Source organism: Hyperolius riggenbachi, chromosome 6, assembly GCF_040937935.1.
Source record: "Hyperolius riggenbachi isolate aHypRig1 chromosome 6, aHypRig1.pri, whole genome shotgun sequence".
Lineage (NCBI taxonomy): Eukaryota > Metazoa > Chordata > Amphibia > Anura > Hyperoliidae > Hyperolius > Hyperolius riggenbachi.
Window position 1 is genome coordinate 360,618,757 of NC_090651.1, and position 21,985 is coordinate 360,640,741.

At 45.3% G+C, this 21,985-nt stretch overlaps 1 protein-coding gene across 3 annotated transcripts in view; it reads right to left on the bottom strand.

The window, feature by feature from the left end:
• Positions 1 to 1,047: 1,047 nt before the first annotated feature.
• The window catches only part of MUL1 (mitochondrial E3 ubiquitin protein ligase 1), a 28,352-nt gene continuing 7,414 nt past the window's right edge, over positions 1,048 to 21,985 (bottom strand). For all 3 annotated transcript variants that reach the window (XM_068243215.1, XM_068243217.1, XM_068243216.1), the window contains exons 2-5: positions 19,548 to 19,669; positions 19,342 to 19,429; positions 16,153 to 16,273; positions 1,048 to 4,634 (exon numbers count right to left, since the gene is read on the bottom strand). In XM_068243215.1, the coding sequence (XP_068099316.1) occupies positions 3,914 to 4,634; positions 16,153 to 16,273; positions 19,342 to 19,429; positions 19,548 to 19,667 (1,050 nt within the window). In that variant the 5' untranslated portion in view covers positions 19,668 to 19,669 and the 3' untranslated portion in view covers positions 1,048 to 3,913. The remainder of the gene's footprint in view (positions 4,635 to 16,152; positions 16,274 to 19,341; positions 19,430 to 19,547; positions 19,670 to 21,985) is intronic.

A 21,985-nucleotide genomic window follows, 5' to 3' on the forward strand; every position in this document is an offset into this window, starting at 1 on the left:
AGTGGCATAAAGAAGAATGCAGAAAATTATTTGGGATACCCACTTTTACTTTAAATAGGAAGTTTAGCGAAAAGGGGGAAAAATACATCAATTCATTGCAAGTGAGAAGTTACAAAACAGAAGAGAGATTGAGAAATGATTGATGTACTCCATGTAATTTGTTCACATTATTTGATCCTCAGTCAGCCTGCAGGTCATCATCTTTACTGCTGGCAGACATAAAAAAAACAGAAAGCACCAACTGCCATTGTCTATAACCACGCCCACTAACAATGCCATAGGCTAAAAGGTTTTTTTATTTATAGATATACATATGCACAGAGGGAGATACTGGAAACAGCTGTCGGTTATTTCCCACAATGCAACAAGGTTCACAGACAGGAAATGGTCAGGACCATGGTCATGATATAACACTATGAGGGGTCACCACAATATCAGGCATACAGCGCCCCCCGATGACCTATTCAAGAAAAGGAAAAGATTTCTTAATGGGAAAGGGGGTATCAGCTACTCATTGGGATGAAGTTCAGTTCTTGGTTACAGTTCCTCTCGATATATCCTGGTTTCAGCATCAAATACACTTTTTATAGCTACATATTGCTGTATACAGGTAGTCCTCGGTTAACAAACGAGATAGGGACTTTCGGCTCGTTCTTAACCTGAATCTGTCCTTAAGTCGGGACAGCCCCCTTTGCCCCCGTTTTTAATGCAGAGTAGGCGCAGCGGAAGGTAGATAGGGGACATCACACCTGATCCTCGGAGGTAGAAGGTCCCATCGTGCTGCTCGGAAGCTGCGCGGCCCGTCCTCTCGCTCCGTCCACTGTCCTCCCGGCGGCTTCACATGCGTCGCATACTGATGCATCAGGAGGCGCCGCCACTAGGGGGCTTTTCCTGATTGCGTCATTATGCGATGCATGAGAAGCCGCCGGGAGGAGAGTGGATGAGCGAGAGAACGGGCCGCGCAGCTTCCGGGCACCACAATGGGACCTTCTACAGCCATGGAACAGGCGAGATGTCCTCCATCTACCTTCCGCTGCGCTTACTCTGCATTAAAAACGGCGCAGAAGAGGTAGCCCCCGGCAGTGTGACGTCATCGCGGCAGGTCTTCGTATCGGCGGGTCGTTCGTAGGTCGGGCGTTCGTAAACCGGGGACTACCTGTATAGGTATGTGGCCCCACTGAGGCTTATCTTAGACTGTTTGTTGTGCTGAAGTCAGCCTGATCCAGCGCTGGCACCCCCAAACCGTGCAGAACAATTATATCTACATTGGCCTGCCTGCGCATGCACACTAGCAGCTTTGTGCTTGGGCTCCGGCAGAAATAACCAAGCCAGATTCGGTCTGCTTGCGCCTGCGCAGTAGAGATCATCCTATCGCTCAGCTATTTCACCCACAAGCGGATTTTCGGGGGTCCCAGGAATAGATCTGCTCATCTGCGGAGGACGCGGGAAGCCCCTTTAAGACCCAAAGGCTTCCCCCTCCTGAGGTAAGTACCCCCTAGGGGCAATTTTTTTTCACTTCAGGTTCACTTTAAGTGGTCACCACTTTTGTAACTGTTCACCTGTAAATACATTGTGTGGATCTGTTTGCACCAGTGCACCTATCCATACAGGCTTAAAGGACACCAGAGGCGAGAATAAACTAATTAAATAAATGCTTGTATCTATCTTCCTTCTTGCACCAGTGCACCTATCCATACAGGCTTATAGGACACCAGAGGCGAGAATAAACTGATTAAATAAACGATTGTATCTATCTTCCTTCTCCTAAAAATGATTTTTAGTCCACAGTTTTATTTTATATTTAAATCACTTTTTATGTTTTAAATGTTTTATTGTTTTTGCTCAATGACACATTCATTAAAGTATGCCAGAGCTAAAATCTATGAACTATTGACCCTTTTTTTAATCGCTTTCCTGCTCTCAGAAGCTATTTTCTGCTAGGAAAGTGTTTTATAGTTGGAATTTCATATTAGTGAGGGTCACACTGTAGTCACTTCCTGAGTCTGGACTGAGTCAGCCACTTAAAGAGAATCTGTATTGTTATAATCGCACAAAAGTAAACATACCAGTGCGTTAGGGGACACCTCCTATTCCCTTCTGTCCCAATTTCGCCGCTCCCCGCCGCATTAAAAGTAGTCAAAAACCGTTTTAAAAAGTTTGTTTATAAACAAATAAAATGGCCACCAAAACAGGAAGTAGGTTGATGTACAGTATGTCCACACATAGAAAATACATCCATACACTAGCAGGCTGTATACAGTCTTCCTTTTGAATCTCAAGAGATCATTTGTGTGTTTACCTTCTGTCCCCCTGCAGCTCTCATTCACTGAATACTAGTGACAGGCTGATCGTTTCTTCCTGCACACAGCTCTGCCCTGTCTGTAATTCCTCAGTATGTGTCAGCCAGCTCCTTTCACAGCCTAACAGAGGAGGATTTTTATCCAGCTCTCTTCTCTCACTGATAAGAGAGCAGAGACGCTGCTGGCTTACTGTATGTAAATAACACACACACTGGAGTGTACATAGGAGGGCCGGGAGAGGGGTGTGCATAACAGATCAGCACGGAAGAGTTGGCAGCCTTCTGGACACAGGGCGACAAATCAGTAACACAAGAATTTAACTTCATCCCAATCAGTAGCTGATACCCCCTTTCCCATGAGAAATATTTTCCTTTATTCAAATAGATGATCGGGGGGCGTCTGTATGGCTAATATTGTGGTGAAACCCCTCCCACAGTGTGATGTCAGGAGCAGGGTTCTGACAGTTTCCTGTCTGTGAACCTGATTGCTTTGTGGGAAAATAGTTGTTTACAGCTGGGTCCAAATGCCAAAAAAGCAAGCAGCATCTCCTTCCACTGACATCACCTGCCAGCAGTAAAAATGTCACCTTGTGATAAATGTCAGAATGTAAATCAGGGAGAGGAAAGATTTTACAATGGGAAAACACTGACTAAATCATTTATACATAATTATTGTAAAAATGAGGCACTTTTTTTATTACATTATTTTCACTGGAGTTCCTCTTTAAGACTTTTTCTGAAAGACCGGTTTCCTGTTAGCAGTTTGAGGTCTTAAAAAAAATGAATGTGCTGCCTGTGGAAGGAGTCAATCCCTCTCCGATCAGATTCGAGAGGGATCCATGGGTTTACCACATTGGGCAGCAATCTACGTGTGTATGGCCACCTTGAGAAACATCTCCCCTGAGTCCCATGCAGATGTCGCACCAAAGAAAGAATCCCAAATACAGAAAATTTAGATGCCTATAGTTCATTTTTTCTTCTTTTTTCCATGGCTTAAGCATTTAAAAATAGATTTTTCAACTGTTGAGATGAGGCAAACATAAAATGTCACTTGAATATTTCTCGATTTCCATTATTAGCCGATTATCACTTTCTGTTGGCCAGTTTACTCCAAGCAGAAGCTCCTGATTAGGAAAGAAATGAAATAAGCTTGGTATCTCACCAAGGAGGAAACTGTCCCTCCACTCCTAGCAGAGTATTCTAGAGAGACCTGTCTGGTTTACTTTGCTATGCATAATCTCTCATGAAAAAACTCGGCACGCTTTGTAAACTGAACTTCATGGGTGAAAAGTAGATTTTCAAAATGAAGAATGACACAAAACAGCTTGTGTCACGGAAAAAAAAAAAAAAAACCACACCACCCAACAATACATGACCAAGCTTTCTCAAGCCTGTGTAGATTTTGGAGAAAAAGTATTGATCCAATTACAAGAGGGGAGTTAAGAGATAAAATAAACAAGGTGCCTTAGTTTTAGGACTGTCCCCAATGTTTGCACCATATGGGCTTCTGGGTAATTTCCTGCCCCCACCTGGGCTGGTTCTTTGGTGGAAAATATACCTGAGATTTATTTTTAAAAGGGGTGGAGTCTCTTATTCCTCCAACTAATAAGGTTCTTAGCTGTTGTACAAAGGGACCATTCTGGCAATACTATTTCTGCAGATGGGGCACATCTTTGGCACCGGGAGGGCCTGGTAGCAGTCGTAGCAGGAGCAGACGTGGCCACACTCTAGAAAGACACAAGACTTCTGATTGGAGAGGCAAACTGTGCAGACATTCCGGGCCTCCTCTTCGTCGTCGTCCCGAAGTCTGGCGCTGGCCTCCTCGAATTCCCGCTTCAGCCTCTCCAAGCGACGCTTTTCTTGGTGGTGTCGGTACTGGCGTCTCAAGATGAAGAAGATGGTGACACATGTGGCCATGCCACACAACAGGCACAGCACCTTCCACAGCCGGACCTGAGACTCGTGTCTCTGCACCAATGTGTCAAAATCCGAGCTGCTCAAATAGTAGGCCATGCCGGCCTTCGGTGGCTGCAGCTTTACCAGCTTATTATCTAAGACCAGCTCGCCAACTCCGGTCACAGTTGCCCCGATCTTTAGCATCTCCTCTGTCTCCTGGATACCCTTTGGACGCTCACCGGTGAGAAAGTGCCCCAGCGTGTTCGAGAGGGACTCGACGGCGGGGTGGAACTTCTCATAGACCGTCTCCAGATCTAAGACAGCTGCGTCCAATGGTTTGATCACGCGGACAGCGAGGCCACTTGCGTCATCCCCTTCCCGTACCAGGTCAAAGGGAACCGTGTTTGTCCTCTGATGGATAACTTTCTCGTGGTCATTCCTAAAAAGGTCAAAACAGAGGAGTTAAAGGATTTTGCAGTATCCAACTGTATTTAACTGATTGGTGCTATCTGTGATCTGTTCCTTTCCTGCCTGTATGGGGCTCTCTTGACTGCCAGACCAGATGTGTAGGCTGTGAGACCCTGCAGCTATGCCTTAAAGCTGCAGTGGTCAATTAAGTAAAAAATGGCCTGGTCTTTAGGGGGGGGGGGGGGGTTAGACCTAGGTCCTGACATCACACTGTGGGAGGGGTTTCACCACAATATCAGCCATACAGAGTCCCCTGATGATCAGTTTGTGAACAGGAAAAGATTTCTCGTGGTAAAGAGGGTATCAGCTACTGATTGGAATGCAGTTCAACCCTTGGTTATGGTTTTTCGGTTAAAGAGAACCAGAACTTAACCACTTCAGGACCACAGTGCTAAACCCCCCTAAAGACCAGGCTATATTTTACTAAAAGGGCCACTGCAGCTTTAAGGCCAAGCTGCAGGGTCGCACGACACAGCAAACTAGTAATTCCCCCTCTTTTCTCCCCACCAACAGAGCCAATTGGCGTTAGGCGGTCCTGGGGCTGCCACCGACCACGCCCATTGGCGTGGGGCGGTCTTCAAGTAGTTAAACTACAATTTAGTAATTTATCACAGACAGTCGTAAAAGGAAAGGGGGTTTGTGAGCTTGGAAAGGTAGGGATAGCCATCAAAATAGCAGGCAGCGGTACAGCAGTGCTGGAGAGTGTGTACAAACTTACTAGTAATAGAGAAATATACGCAAACAATAGGCAAACTCAAAGCTGATAACAGGCGGTTGGACAGTTCCAAACAACAATTAACCCTCTGCGCTCCTACACCGACACACAAGCAGGAACTCTAGTAATGATATAAATATGCCCAACATTTGCATTTAGTTGTACTAAGGGAGGATGTTCGCTTGAAAAATGGTCTGCATGCAAAGGCATTTCATACTAGACCCTTTCACCCCAATGGGGGGGGGGGTTGTTCTGGCTACCTATACTGGGTGTGGGCGGGGGGAGACAACTTCTGGCTGCCTATACTAAGGGCACTTTTGGCAAAAGATACATTGGAGGGGTTTGGTTTGGCTCTTATCTGCCATGTGCAGCCAGCGGAAAAAGGACCGTGTAGAGTCTGCTCCGCTGGTCTGCTGTAGCTCGGGCCAGATGCATTACCCCCATAGGCTATATGGGGGAACACATCTGCCTGGCCTGGGATCATTCGCGGACTGCACAGAAGTGCAGTATTTATAAAATAGGAGCTATTCACTGTCTGTTTAGAGATGAGATGAGTTTTTATAAAGTTAACCTGTGACATTAAAGAGAACCCGAGGTGTGTTTAAAGAATGTTATCTGCATACAGAGGCTGGATCTGCCTATACAGCCCAGCCTCTGTTGCTATCCCAAACCCCCCTAAGGTCCCCCTGCACTCTGCAATCCCTCATAAATCACAGCCATGCTGTGAGGCTGTGTTTACATCTGTAGTGTCAGTCTCAGCTGCTCCCCCGCCTCCTGCATAGCTCCGGTCCCTGCCCCCGTCCCTTCCCTCCAATCAGCAGGGAGGGAAGGGATGCAGGCGGGGGACTGGAGTTCTGCAGGAGGCGGGGAGAGCAGCAGACTGACACTATAGAGATAAACACAGCCAGCTCTGACAAGCTGTTTGTCAGCAGCGTGGCTGTGATTTATGGGGGATTGCAGAGTGCAGGGGGACCTTAGGGGGGTTTGGGATAGCAACAGAGGCTGGGCTGTATAGGCAGATCCAGCCGCTGTATGCAGATAATATTCTTCAAACCCACCTCGGGTTCTCTTTAAAGCCAGTCTGAAGTGTAAATAAAAATCAGATAACGGAGGAGGAGATGAGGAGAGGGCAGGCTCTGGGTCCTATAGAACCTTCCCGTTCTTCTCCCGGTCCCTGCATTCCCCGGAAGGCTCCTTCATTTGAATCTCCCGCCGTGGGAGGCTTGGGCAGTTTTCAGAAGCCCCTGGGCTCCAGAAGACTGGTGGCTCTGTACTGGGTGAGTGCGTGAGAGAGAAAGGGCGCTCGCACATGCTCAGTACGGAGCAGCCCATCTTTGGATGCCCAAGTGCTTCTGAAGACTGCTGAAGTCCACCCAACGCGGAAGAGAGCAGTCTCCGACCAATCGGTCATAGACGGCTAACGGGGGAGCAAGCGGGGGAACGAGGACACTGGGAGGAGAATGGGAAGACTCTATAGGACAAAGAGCCTTCCCTCTCCTTAGGTATCTGTATTTTATTTTCTCTTCAGACTCCCTTTAAAGCAGGGCTGTGGAGTCGAAGCAATTTTTGGGTACCTGGAGTCAGAGGTTTCATAAACTGAGAAGTCAGGGTCCGATGATTTTTCTACCGACTCCACAGCCCTGTATTTAAGTCTCGTACTGGGAGGGAAGCCTCGGTATCCTCCAGGGGCTTCCCACGTCCTCCTCCTCGAAGTTTGCGGCAGCACTCGCACCTATGAACGGGTGTGGCCGCACTGAGCAGTGCACTGACTCTGCGCAGTAAGACCAAGCCACTCGGGCTCCATGGAAAAAGCTGATCCTGAGAGGCTCCATGCTACTGCGCAGGCACGAGGTGTCCACGGACATGAGTGCAGACGCACGCATTTGTTCACGGACGGGGTGCGGCGGCATGCACTCTTCTTGTTGAATATATTCGGAAGAGTTCCAGCGATGGAACTGCACGGTGGAGGGGGGGGGGGGGGGATGGATGGGACCCTCTACTGGGGTATTTTTCTCCTACAGGTGCACTTTAAATTTTGCTCTAAGTTCTTCTGTTAGTAGACCTCACACTTCACGTTTCCTGTGCATTAGACTGGGGGTGCTTCCCGTCGAAATAGCGGACGTTCTCAGTCATGCGGAGAAGAGTCGGTGACGCTTACAGCTGATCAGGTGACCAGAAGGGTACAGATCACCTGAGCGCTCCGTGATTGTAACTATGGCAACAGATCCGGGTCCTCGCTGGCTTTGTTCTATCACGTCCGTCCATCCATCACTGGAGAATGCGACACGTCCCATGAATCTGGGCGATTCGAGTGTTTACCCAGCTCTCTCGCATCCTGGAGACGCAGCCAAGCTCTGCCACCCCCGGACTGAGCGGCTGGGCGTATTTACCCAGGAAAACTGGCACGAGAGATGAAGAGAAGGAACCACAAGCCAACACACCCCTTCCCTCCCAACACTACCGTTCTGCCTTCCCAGAGGGATCGGAGCAGCGAATTAACAACATATATAAAGTGAACCTCCTCCTTTTTAATCTCTGCTTTCTAATGTAAGTGGAGTTTTACTTTAACCACTTGAGGACCCACCCTTTACCCCCCCTTAAGGACCAGCGCTGGTTTGATTGATCTGTGCTGGGTGGGCTCTGCAGCCCCCAGCACAGATCAGGGTGCAGGCAGGGAGATCAGATTGCCCCCCTTTTTTCCCCCCTATGGGGATGATGTGCTGGGGGGGGTCTGATCTCTCCTGCCTGCTGTGGGTGGCGGGGGGGGCACCTCAAAGCCCCCCTCCGCGGCGAAATTCCCCCCTCCCTCTCCTACCTGCTGCCTCCCCCGGTGATCGGGGCTGCACAGGACGGCTATCCGTCCTGTGCAGCCAGTGACAGGACGTCCCCTGTCACATGGCGGCGATCCCCGGCCGCTGATTGGCCGGGGATCGCCGATCTGCCTTACGGCGCTGCTGCGCAGCAGCGCCGTACAAATGTAAACAAAGCGGATTATTTCCGCTTGTGTTTACATCTAGCCTGCGAGCCGCCATCGGCGGCCCGCAGGCTATTCACGGAGCCCCCCCGCCGTGATTTGACAGGAAGCAGCCGCTCGTACGAGCTACGAGCGGCTGCTTCCTGATTAATTAGGCTGCAGCTGGCGACGCAGTACTGCGTCGCTGGTCCTGCAGCTGCCACTTTGCCGACGCACGTTATGAGTGTGCGGTCGGCAAGTGGTTAAGGGGAACATAAATTGAAAAAAAAAAAAAGCCAGTTTAACTTACCTCTGGCTTCTACCGGCCCCCTGCAGCCACCCTATGCCCACATTGTCACTGAGCGATCCTCCGGTCCCCCGCAGTGCCCCTCTTTCTACCGGATGCGTGGCACCCTGTCCATACACCTCCTGATCACACTCCCTTGGAAGGGAGCGCTGTGTGCAAGCACAATACAAGAAAATCTCTACCACGCATGGGCAGGGCAATCCCGGCGACGGGAGGGCGATCAAGAACATGTGCGCCAGGGCCACATAGGCACAGTGGCCATTAATTCGCTGAGTCGCCCAAAACCAAAAAGGTGCGCTGCAAGGAACCGGATGATCGGTGAGTGACGGTGTGGGCGCAGGGTGGCTGTAGGGGGCTGGTAGAAACCCGAGGTAAGTGAACCTGGCTTTTTTTTCCCCTCAATTACTTTAGGTTCCCTTCAAGGGATACCTGAGGCAAACTCCTTTGTGCAAATGGAGGCTCCAGGCATGTATGGACAGGAGTCATGCCCACCGATATACCCCCCCACTCCCGTTCTGGTGTAAAAGCCCCGTAAGTCTCAGCTAGTTCACGCACTGCTGCACAAGCGATGGCCCGGCATTGCGCCTCCTGGATTGTGCTCCTGTTGCCAAGAACGGTTGGCGCATGCGCGCTAATTAACAACTTGTAGTGCTCATGTGCAGAGTGGTCCCAGCTATGGAAGTGTGATCAAGGACCTGCACCATCAGGGCGCCTGGCCAAGACTAAAGCTAAGTACACACATGCCAACGATTGTTCGTTGTGAACAACAAACGATCGTTAAATTGACGAAAGAACGACCTAAGTAAAGTTAACTTTTAAAGGTGTGTAACGATCTGATCGTTTGTTAACGAACGAACCGGAACAACGTCACATACTGTTCCTGGAAGTAACATCATAGCAAGTTCCGCCCGCACGTAACGAACGGTTCAAAACGTACGTTACACTGTAAAACTAACGTTACGTAGATTACAATACAGTACAAGATTTCATACTGTAGGTATGTAGGTAGAGTATTTACATAATATAGCGTTGACAAAACACAAAAATACACTCTGTCCTGTTAAAATGACAATTATGGTATAATCATGTAGCAATGTGTCACAGGACACATTCATAGAACGAACGTTACATCACGAGAAGCAACTGTTGTGCTTGCGCATAAAAATGAAAGGTTCTGTGGAGATATAACGAAATGCGCATGTCAAGTCTAGTACGAACGACCGTTTTCTAACGATGTACTACTTTTGCAAACGATCGTCGTTTAAAAAAATCCGCCAAGGCAGATCTTTCGTTTTTAACGATCTAGCTCGTCCATCGTTTGACTTAATGATTGTTGGATTTCGTCGTTTGAAATGATCGGGGAACGATCGTTTCAAACGACTATAGTCGCATGTGTGCACGCACCTTTACAAGGCTGTTGGGAGTTGTGACAAGCATTACTTACCTAGGGCTGTTCCCTAGACACACATGAAGCTGCAGTGTCCATAGCAGTGTTGCACGTTCCGCAATGCATGTCAGGAGATGTGAGTATATCTCCCAGCACCGTGAAGCTGAGTAATGCTTGTCATTTAAGAGGCGTTCTTTTTATTGTCTTTCACACAATTGTGAATCCATTTGGGAGCTGGAAGTCGTAAAGGACTGTAGCAAGAGGGCTATGGAGGTTGCCATATTTATTTCCTTTTAAACAATACCAGTTGCCTGGCAGCCCTGCTGATCCTTTGCCTCTAATACTAGTAACCATAGACCCTGAGCAAGCATAAACAAATCAGGTGTTTCAGACATTCTTGTCAGATCTGCCAAAATTAGCTGCATGCTCGTTTCTGGAGCGATTCAGACACTACTGCAGCCAAATAGACCAGCAGGGCTGCCAGGCAACTGGTATTGTTTAAAAGGAAATAGATATGGCTGCTTTCCCAGAACTTTTGCTACAGTTGTCCTTTAAGAATGTTAGAATGTTGACCACCAGAAGCAGGATATAAAAAAAAAAAAAAAAAAAAAAAAAAAAAAAGGGCTACACACCTGGAGATTAGGTTGACTGAGCAATACTAGAGATGGCCACACACCATACAAGGTTTTAAATATCTGTTCAATTCTAGAATAGCAATCAATTTTTCTGACTGATAATAATGCCTAATACACGGTACGATCTTCCGTGCGATAGATGGATCCGATAGATAAAATCCGTCATGTCCCATATTGCTCCTGATCGTTTCCGCACTCGATTTTTCATATCGGTCAATGGAAAAATATATGAAAAACAAATGAAGATAAGAGAATCCAGCACAGAATAGAGTGCGGGAAAAACGATTGGGTCGCAAAATCGCACGGAAAATCTTACCGTGTGTACCCAGCATAACAGTTCAAAAATCTGACCAATGTACCCATACACTTATGTTCAACTTTTCCCCAATCATGAAGAAAATAATTAAAGGCTCAGAAATGTTTTGGGATCTGTACATCAAGTAATTGGCAATCCATCACACACTATACAATTCTTGATAAAGTTGGTCTGAAATTTCCAACATGTCCAATCTCCAAAAATTGAAAAATGGGAAATTTGATTGGATTTATCAATCGAAAAAAAAACTCTCGATTTTTCTGGACAACCAATCGAAATTCTCGAGTTGGTGAAAAATTGGATGTTCTAATTGTAAGGTGTGTGGTCACCTTTAGACCTTATAACCTGGGTCTATAATTATGTGGTAAGTCCCTTCCTTGTACAGGTATTTGGTAATAGGTGATGGGAAAAACAAGAGCGCTAATCAAAGGAACGACCTGTCTACAGGTCCTTCTCAAAAAATTAGCATATTGTGATAAAGTTCATTATTTTCTGTAATGTACTGATAAACATTAGACTTCCATATATTTTAGATTCATTACACACAACTGAAGTAGTTCAAGCCTTTTATTGTTTTAATATTGATGATTTTGGCATACAGCTCATGAAAACCCAAAATTCCTATCTCAAAAAATTAGCATATCATGAAAAGGTTTTCTAAACGAGCTATTAACCTAATCATCTGAATCACCTAATTAACTCTAAACACCTGCAAAAGATTCCTGAGGTTTTTAAAAACTCCCAGCCTGGTTCATTACGCAAAACCGCAATCATGGGTAAGACTGCCGACCTGACTGCTGTCCAGAAGGCCATCATTGACACACTCAAGCTCAGAATCTCATGTTTCCCCCCTGTCTGCAAGCACCTCCCCTTCCAAGATGGCCAATGAGTCCCACCCCCTGCAGGCCTATGCACTGTGACACAGTACTGGTGGATTTGGGCCTCTATAACTTTGGCTTCTGGCAGAAGAGGGGTCCAGATAAATAATTAACAGGGGGGTGGGAGGCAAAAGCACACTGGTTAGTGGGCTGCATAAGCTTTTCTCCCTACAGATTGTACCTGAACTTTATAACCAGAGTTGTAAATCAAAGAGGCCCTGTAGTGACATATAGTGCAATGCAGTAAAGAGGCCCTGTAGTGACATATAGTGCAATGCAGTAAAGAGGCCCTGTAGTGACATATAGTGCAATGCAGTAAAGAGGCCCTGTAGTGACATATAGTGCAATGCAGTAAATTATTCAGGATATCCACTTTTACAGTAATTTTCCTGTTTCAGCATCAGAAACACTCCCTATATCTATATATTGCTGCATATTGGTATGTAGCCCCACCCTCCCAGTAAAGCTTAGCCTAGGCCAGTGATGGCTAACCTTGGCACTCCAGCTGTGGTGGAACTACAAGTCCCATGAGGCATTGCAATACTCTGACAGCTCTAAGTATAACTCGGAGAGACAGAGGCATGATGGGATTTGTAGTTTTCTCACAGCTGGAGTGCCAAGGTTAGCCATCGCAGCCTAGGCTGATTAGCTATGCGGAATTCTCCTCCCAGAGCACTCTGGGAGACCAAGTACAGTGGTGTGAAAAACTATTTGCCCCCTTCCTGATTTCTTATTCTTTTGCATGTTTGTCACACTTAAATGTTTCTGCTCATCAAAAACTGTTAACTATTAGTCAAAGATAACATAATTGAACACAAAATGCAGTTTTAAATGATGGTTTTTATTATTTAGTGAGAAAAAAAACTCCAAACCTACATGGCCCTGTGTGAAAAAGTGATTGCCCCCCCTTGTTAAAAAATATCTTAACTGTGGTTTATCACATCTGAGTTCAATTTCTGTAGTCACCCCCAGGCCTGATTACTGCCACACCTGTTTCAATCAAGAAATCATTTAAATAGGAGCTATCTGACACAGAGAAGTAGACCAAAAGCACCTCAAAAGCTAGACATCATGCCAAGATCCAAAGAAATTCAGGAACAAATGAGAACAAAAGTACTGTAATTGAAATCTATCAGTCTGGTAAAGGTTATAAAGCCATTTCTAAAGCTTTGGGACTCCAGCAAACCACAGTGAGAGCCATTATCCACAAATGGCAAAAACATGGAACAGTGATGAACCTTCCCAGGAGTGGCCGGCCGACCAAAATTACCCCAAGAGCGCAGAGAAAACTCATCCAAGAGGCCACAAAAGACCCCAGGACAACATCTAAAGAACTGCAGGCCTCACTTGCCTCAATTGAGGTCAGTGTTCACGACTACACCATAAGAAAGAGACTGGGCGAAAACGGCCTGCATGGCAGATATCCAAGGCGCAAACCACTTTTAAGCAAAAAGAACATTAAGGCTCGTCTCAATTTTGCTAAAAAAAAACATCTCAATGAATGCCAAGACTTTTGGGAAAATACCTTGTGAACCGACGAGACAAAAGTTGAACTTTTTGGAAGGTGCGTGTCCCGTTACATCTGGCGTACAAGTAACACAGCATTTCAGCAGAAGAACATCATACCAACAGTAAAATATGGTGGTGGTAGTGTGATGGTCTGGGGTTGTTTTGCTGCTTCAGGACCTGGAAGGCATGCTGTGATAGAAGGAAACCATGAATTCTACTGTCTGCCAAAAAATCCTGAAGGAGAATGTCCGGCCATCTGAATCCTATTGAGATGTTGTGGCATGACCTTAAAAAGGCGGTTCATGCTAGAAAACCCTCAAATAAAGCTGAATTACAACAATTCTGCAAAGATGAGTGGGCCAAAATTCCTCCAGAGCGCTGTAAAAGACTTGTTGCAAGTTACCGCAAATGCTTGATTGCAGTTATTGCTGCTAAGGGTGGCCCAACCAGTTATTAGGTTCAGGGGGCAATTTCTTTTTCACACAGGGCCATGTAGGCTTTGAGTTTTTTTTCTCACTAAATAATAAAAAACATCATTTAAAACTGCATTTTGTGTTCAATTATGTTATCTTTGACTAATAGTTAACGGTTTTTGATGAGCAGAAACATTTAAGTGTGACAAACATGCAAAAAAATAAGAAATCAGGAAGGGGGCAAATAGTTTTTCACACCACTGTATATTTTGTACTGGCTTCGCAACTCTTAAAAAAAAAAAAAAAAACATTCCTCAGAGCTAAATCTGACCAGACTAAAGAGGTCGCCACCTGTGATACAATTTAAATTGTAAATTCGGGGTGTGTAAAATATTTTACAATGGACAAATTTATTCATTATTTTTACTACAGTTCCTCTTTGAAGCCAATCTGGCCTAATTTGTAGGGGCCCTCCCCATAACAATAAGATGGACCACATTACACTAAACCCTTATACACCGGGACCCCTGAGAGCTCCATAATGTCACAGTGGACCTGGAGGCTGGGTTGTCCAGCTGGCCACCACATCCTCAGGATGGCCCAGCTTCCACCTGGCCTTCTGGGAGGGGCCAAAGTGCTTGGAGGTGCCCAGCATACATAAAACACTTAAAGTCAATCTAAAAAAGGAGGACCAGAAGAAGCAAACCAGTGTTAACTGGTAGAAAAGGGGTTCTGTGGCATGTCTAAAAAAACTAAAACTGACACTTACCTGGGGCTTCCATCGTCCCCCCGCAGCGGTCATGGGCCGCGCCGTCCTCCTCCGATCACCCATTCTCCGCCTACGGTAACCTAATTATTCATCTAACTAGACAGATAGAACTGCAGCTGCGTGGCCATGCGTGTGCTTGCTCCCGCGCACGTCATCGGGAGCTTACTGAGCAGGCGCAGTACAAAGTTTTCTTGTACTGCGCCTGCGCAGTAAGCTCCCGATGACACGCTCGGCTGCAGCCGCAGTTCTATTAGTCTAGTTTAGCCTTTCTCAACCTTTCTACCCTGGAGGAACCCTGCAAATAACTTTTGGATCTCAAGGAATCCCTGCAAACAATGTTTTGATCTCGAGGAACCCCTGCATTTATTTTGCAGGAGGCATGGTCTTTAAAAGTATGTGTGCCTGTTTATTTCACTACCCCCTATTACACTGCCACTCATTATACCATCTCCTGATGCCCCAATTTAGTGCTTCTTGTTACAGTACTACCTATTATAGTGTGCTCCTATTATACTTCCCCAATGATGGGGGATAATGCCAAGGAACCCCTGCAGAGTCTTTAAAGTGAACCAGAGACGAAGCATCCTCATGTATTTTACCATGGAAATCAGTGGGAACATTAGAGAAAACACCTACCCTGCCCTCTGTTCCATCCTCACTGCTAAAAGTGTCTGTTATCTAGCTGAGATAAGAATCCCGGACTGAGCATTGATTCTGGCTTTGCTATAATGACTCAGCTATAATGATTCCTGAGCAAAGCCAGCAGGGGGCAGGCTTGGACTTGAAGACACCAAAGAGAACACAGTCTCAGCTATAATCATTCTGTAGCAAAGCCAGACCGACTGCTTAGTCGGGATTCTTATCTTAGAGGTGATAACAGGCAAATTAAACAGAGAACAATGTAACAAAGAGCAGATTAGGTGTTTACTGTCATGTTCCCACTGATTTATAAGGTAAAATACATGAGGTTGCTTCATCTCTGGTTCTCTTTAAGGAACCCTGGTTGAGAAAGCCTGCTCTAGTTAGACAAATAATTAGCAGGTTACCAGCGGTGGGGAACGGAAAATCATTGGAGGATGGCGCGGGACATAACAGCTGCAGGGGGAGGGGGGGGGGGGGGGCGGGGGGCGATAGAAGCACCAGGAAAGTGTCAGTTTTAGAGGGTTTTTTTTAGGCATGCCACAGAACCCCTTTAAGATGGAGAATGCGTTTCATGGGGTCTTGTCCGCTTCTTCAGGTCAGACAACAGTGCCTTACAACTTTGGCTAACCAGTGTAAGCGTTGCATATCTAATAATTTCAAATCAATTTGAGGCACTCTCACTCGCTAGCCAAAAGTTGCAAGGCACTGTTGACAATTGACCTGAAGAAGGGGCTATGACCCCACAAAACGCGTTCTCGAATTAAACTTTTTTTTCCCACTTTAACACTGGCCAACACTGCACCTCCTTTTTACACTGATTTAAGTTGTTTTATGTTTACCGGGGCTGCCTCTGACTAGTGCTTTTATTGGGGGTGGGGACTATGAAAAGGCAATAATGTCCTTACATATAGCTAAAAAAATATTTTTATATCATTTCCCCCTTCATTGTTGAGTATAAGACTCACCAGAGGTGCGTAGTCCTGTTCCACACCATCTTGTGTTCCTTCAGGGACAGTCTGTTGACGACTCCCTTACACTGGTCCATAAACTGACTGGTGAGAGACTCCTTCACAGCTTTCACCACCCCTGCAAAAAACAGTCCCACGTCATGACATCCAGGACAACACAGCAGTACTAACCTCTCCTCCCAGAGAGGACCTGGCCAATAGCGGCCACTTCCTGTACTGGACAGGAAGTCATCTGTACACCTCATATCATTCCTCCCCAATCTACTAACGTCACTTTATAGATCTTCCCATAATCTAAAGAAAAGCAAGACATGCTGACCCACAAATATTACTGTAAATATTTCTTGCACAATTCACTTCCCAAAAAACAATGTCATTTATGTAAGGGGACACTTTCAAACAGTACTAAGATAAAAAAAACTCTACTGCCAGTGGTCATATTAATCACAGTGAAATGATGTCTGCGAAAACCTATGTGCAGTGCAAAATCTGCATTGACTAAGGCCCTGTTCAGACGGTCAGCGTTTGTAGAACGCCTATAAATTCAAAGAAACGCAAGTTGAAAAACGCATGCGTTTTTCTTGCGTTCTAATGAGTTTTCTATTGCGTTTTGCATACACACATGACTTGGGAAAAAAAAATTATGGGAACCGCAGAGGGAAACGTACGCTAAAACGCAATAGTACGCATTTTTGATATGCGTCCATAGACTTTCATTGCCTCCGTTTCTGTGCGTGACGCACAGAACTGCGTGCAGCAATGCGGATGAGAAACGTATGCATCTCATACGTATACATGTGAACGAGGCCATTAGAAAACATTAGTAGCCGTTTCTGTGCGTAAAATCTTTCTGTATGCGTTCTGTAAAAACGGCTAGGAATGCACATAGTCTGAACAGGGCCTGATAGTGTTCCTAATAAAGGGAGACCCTACCCAGTATTAGTATAGTGTTCCTAATAAAGGGAGGGCCTACCCAGTATTAGTATAGTGTTCCTAATAAAGGGAGACCCTGCCCAGTATTAGTATAGTGTTCCTAATAAAGGGAGGCCCTACCCAGTATTAGTATAGTGTTCCTAATAAAGGGAGACCCTACCCAGTATTAGTATAGTGTTCCTAATAAAGGGAGGCCCTGCCCAGTATTAGTATAGTGTTCCTAATAAAGGGAGGGCCTACCCAGTATTAGTATAGTGTTCCTAATAAAGGGAGGGCCTACCCAGTATTAGTATAGTGTTCCTAATAAAGGGAGACCCTGCCCAGTATTAGTATAGTGTTCCTAATAAAGGGAGGCCCTACCCAGTATTAGTATAGTGTTCCTAATAAAGGGAGGCCCTACCCAGTATTAGTATAGTGTTCCTAATAAAGGGAGACCCTACCCAGTATTAGTATAGTGTTCCTAATAAAGGGAGACCTTGCCCAGTATTAGTATAGTGTTCCTAATAAAGGGAGGCCCTACCCAGTATTAGTATAGTGTTCCTAATAAAGGGAGGCCCTACCCAGTATTAGTATAGTGTTCCTAATAAAGGGAGGCCCTACCCAGTATTAGTATAGTGTTCCTAATAAAGGGAGGCCCTACCCAGTATTAGTATAGTGTTCCTAATAAAGGGAGACCTTGCCCAGTATTAGTATAGTGTTCCTAATAAAGGGAGACCCTGCCCCGTATTAGTATAGTGTTCCTAATAAAGGGAGGCCCTGCCCAGTATTAGTATAGTGTTCCTAATAAAGGGAGACCTTGCCCAGTATTAGTATAGTGTTCCTAATAAAGGGAGGCCCTACCCAGTATTAGTATAGTGTTCCTAATAAAGGGAGACCCTGCCCAGTATTAGTATAGTGTTCCTAATAAAGGGAGACCCTGCCCAGTATTAGTATAGTGTTCCTAATAAAGGGAGGCCCTGCCCAGTATTAGTATAGTGTTCCTAATAAAGGGAGACCCTGCCCCGTATTAGTATAGTGTTCCTAATAAAGGGAGACCTTGCCCAGTATTAGTATAGTGTTCCTAATAAAGGGAGGCCCTACCCAGTATTAGTATAGTGTTCCTAATAAAGGGAGACCCTGCCCAGTATTAGTATAGTGTTCCTAATAAAGGGAGACCCTGCCCAGTATTAGTATAGCGTTCCTAATAAAGGGAGACCCTGCCCAGTATTAGTATAGTGTTCCTAATAAAGGGAGACCCTGCCCAGTATTAGTATAGCGTTCCTAATAAAGGGAGACCCTGCCCAGTATTAGTATAGTGTTCCTAATAAAGGGAGACCCTACCCAGTATTAGTATAGTGTTCCTAATAAAGGGAGACCCTGCCCAGTATTAGTATAGTGTTCCTAATAAAGGGAGACCCTGCCCAGTATTAGTATAGTGTTCCTAATAAAGGGAGGTCCTACCCAGTATTAATATAGTGTTCCTAATAAAGGGAGACCCTGCCCAGTATTAGTATAGTGTTCCTAATAAAGGGAGACCCTGCCCAGTATTAGTATAGTGTTCCTAATAAAGGGAGGCCCTGCCCAGTATCAGTATAGTGTTCCTAATAAAGGGAGGCCCTGCCCAGTATTAGTATAGTGTTCCTAATAAAGGGAGGCCCTGCCCAGTATTAGTATAGTGTTCCTAATAAACAGAGGACCTACCCAGTATTAGTATAGTGTTCCTAATAAAGGGAGACCCTGCCCAGTATTAGTATAGTGTTCCTAATAAAGGGAGGCCCTGCCCAGTATTAGTATAGTGTTCCTAATAAAGGGAGGTCCTACCCAGTGTTAGTATAGTGTTCCTAATAAAGGGAGACCCTGCCCAGTATTAGTATAGTGTTCCTAATAAAGGGAGACCCTGCCCAGTATTAGTATAGTGTTCCTAATAAAGGGAGGCCCTGCCCAGTATCAGTATAGTGTTCCTAATAAAGGCAGGCCCTGCCCAGTATTAGTATAGTGTTCCTAATAAAGGGAGGCCCTGCCCAGTATTAGTATAGTGTTCCTAATAAAGGGAGGCCCTGCCCAGTATTAGTATAGTGTTCCTAATAAAGGGAGACCCTACCCAGTATTAGTATAGTGTTCCTAATAAAGAGACCCTGCCCAGTATTAGTATAGTGTTCCTAATAAAGAGACCCTGCCCAGTATTAGTTTAGTGTTCCTAATAAAATGCCCAGCTTAGCGGCTGTACTATTCCACACACAGTCCAATGACAAAGTACATCCCTTATTGGCATACCTTCAATAACAGCATATGGGACGCACTTCCCAGGCAGGTCCGAGAGAACATTTAGTAAGTCATCAGCTAAAGAGATTTTTTTGGCCCCCTGAAGAAAAAAAAAAAAAAAAACACAGATGAAGAAATAAAAAAACATGCAAAAATAGTCATTCTAAATAAAAGTGGCAAGAAAGTCAGCTGGTGATGGAATGTTGAACTTTTCGGACCTTCAGCGTCTCGGCGGTGCGGTACTTGTGGCGGTAGACGGAGTAGAAGATTGCAGTGACAGCGGAGCAGGAGCCGAGGAGGATGAGCTGTCCGAAGCTCGGCCGTCCGTTATTTTCCATATCTACGGATAAACAAAGGATCATTGACCGTCAGTGGCATGCATGTGACAAAGGCATGGGGTCATTTTTTTTTAGCAGCTTCAATAGAGTTATCTGCTTTGAGATAAGTGTGCTGCTTTTGACCTCAGTCAGCTGAACTCCTTGTGCTGTAAATTCTTGGAATGCTTCGATCTCTCTCTGCTAGCAGAGGATATAGAAACTGAAAGCAGAAGTCCTCTGTTATTGTCTCACACTGCCCCCTAGTGACAAGTGGCCATAAATATACATTACAGCAATACTAATTAGAAGCAGGGAAATGTAACAAATGGGCAATAAAAAAAATGTGCTCAAATAAATTGGCCTGGAGCACTTGCAAAATAAATTTGCCGATAAAGGGTTAATATATTCCCTACTGTAACCCTATTCCTAAATTACTCCACCCCCTTTCTTTCCATAATTCAGGCTCTTGCTATCTGCACTGCAGCCTATGGCAGCGGATGTGCTACCCAGACTGTAATAGGAGTGTTAGGACTTCACACAGCGGCAATATGTCTCCCTTACACTATTACAGAGCAATGCAGCTTTGCACTGCTTCAATCAGACAGTAAACAGTGTAAGGCCCCATTTACACTTAATCAGTTGGCATTCGTTAGTGTGCGTTGGTTCGCGTTTTTTCCATAGCAGTGCATTGGGAAGAAGATTTCAGTTAAACTGCGTTAAGTGTGAACTGTGCCATAGGAAAACATGGGCATTACTTTAAAAATCAATTATCTTTCAGTTATAACTGAGAGCTACTGATTAAAGTGAACCTCCAGACTAAAAATCTACTCAGCAGAACGGAAAAGGCTTGGTGTTTCTTTAACAGTTTCACAGCATTGGAACTTTGTTTTTCTTACCAAAAGCATCATTTTTAGCTGTATTTTTAGCTAAGCTCCACCCATCAAAGAAAACTGCCCGGGCTTTTTTCCCCCTGATGCTGTGCAAAGCATGATGGGATTTCCTATGTTGCTGTTCACGTTGCCTAGCAACCGGGAGGGGTGATCAGCACACAGGACAGTTGGAACTGTGTCTCATGCTCCCTGTCACCTCCTTTCAACCAAAAAGATGGCTGCCCTCATGAAATCAAACATTTGCCTGTTCTTTTAAAACAGAGTGGGTAAGAGATTATATTACCTATCTATTTTAATTAACATAACTAATGTAACTTAATGACAGTATGTTTGTTTAGGCTGAAGTTCCTCTTTAAGTGTAAAAGGACCCTTAGGCAGTTGAAAACACATCGGACATTGATAAATGATAGCTCCTTTCAAAACCCTTGTGTGTGGCTAGGTACACATTTCCAGATTCCAAGATTTGGCTGCTGGTCTAGTTTAGGGGACCAAGCAAGAAACCTCATAAGGAACAGTTCTCCAATCATAGCACCCTCTGCAGCATGAAGCATTGTGATTGGCTGAATAGAGTGGGTGGAGTTTACTAAAACCTATTGGGAACCTAGCAGCTTGAGAGGGTGCTGCCCACCCAATCACAAAAGCGGAATTTCCCTATGATGTTTCCTTGAACTAGACTGGTGCCAAGTTTTGAGCTTCCACTAAGGATCAGATCGGTAGGCCGTTGTTTAATTCATAGCAGCCATGTTGTTGTCAGAAGTCGCACATTTGTCGCATTTAGGATCATTCCTTTGCCAACGATGGCTGTCTAGCGTATATACATAGCTTAGACATGCTGCATGCTTGTTCAGGGTCTATGGCTAAAAGCATAAATTAGCTGAGGAAACGGGTGCTGTTTAAAAGGTAATAAACATGGCAGCCTCCATACCCCTTGCGTTACAGTTGTCCTTTAACTTTGTTTCAGTCAAAAGACTAGTCCAGATGCTCTACGCTGCTAACTTTAGATTTTTAGATTGTAAGCTCACAAGGGCAGGGCTCTCTCTCACCCTTTTGTGTCTTGGAATGTGTTATCCATTTTAATCAACATGTTACATTTGTCACTGTAATCACCAGGGCTGTGGAGTCGGTCCAAAAATCCACCGACTCCGACTCCTCAGTTTAGGATTCCACCGACTCCGACTCCTCGACTCCAACTCCTCTAATTTGCATATTACAATTTTGGTGATTAAAAGTATGTAACGTGAAATTCGTCTCTAACTGCCAACACTTAGGAATTTTACAAGACAACTGAAGTGAGAAGGATATGTAGACTACTATATTTATTGCCTTTAGACTATAACTAGTCCTTGGTAAGAGTACTTGTAAAAGGTACAAACCGGAACAAAGAACATCTATCAGGCCCTAGGCAATGTAAGTGTGGGTACATGTAAGAATGATGTGCAGGTACTCTGC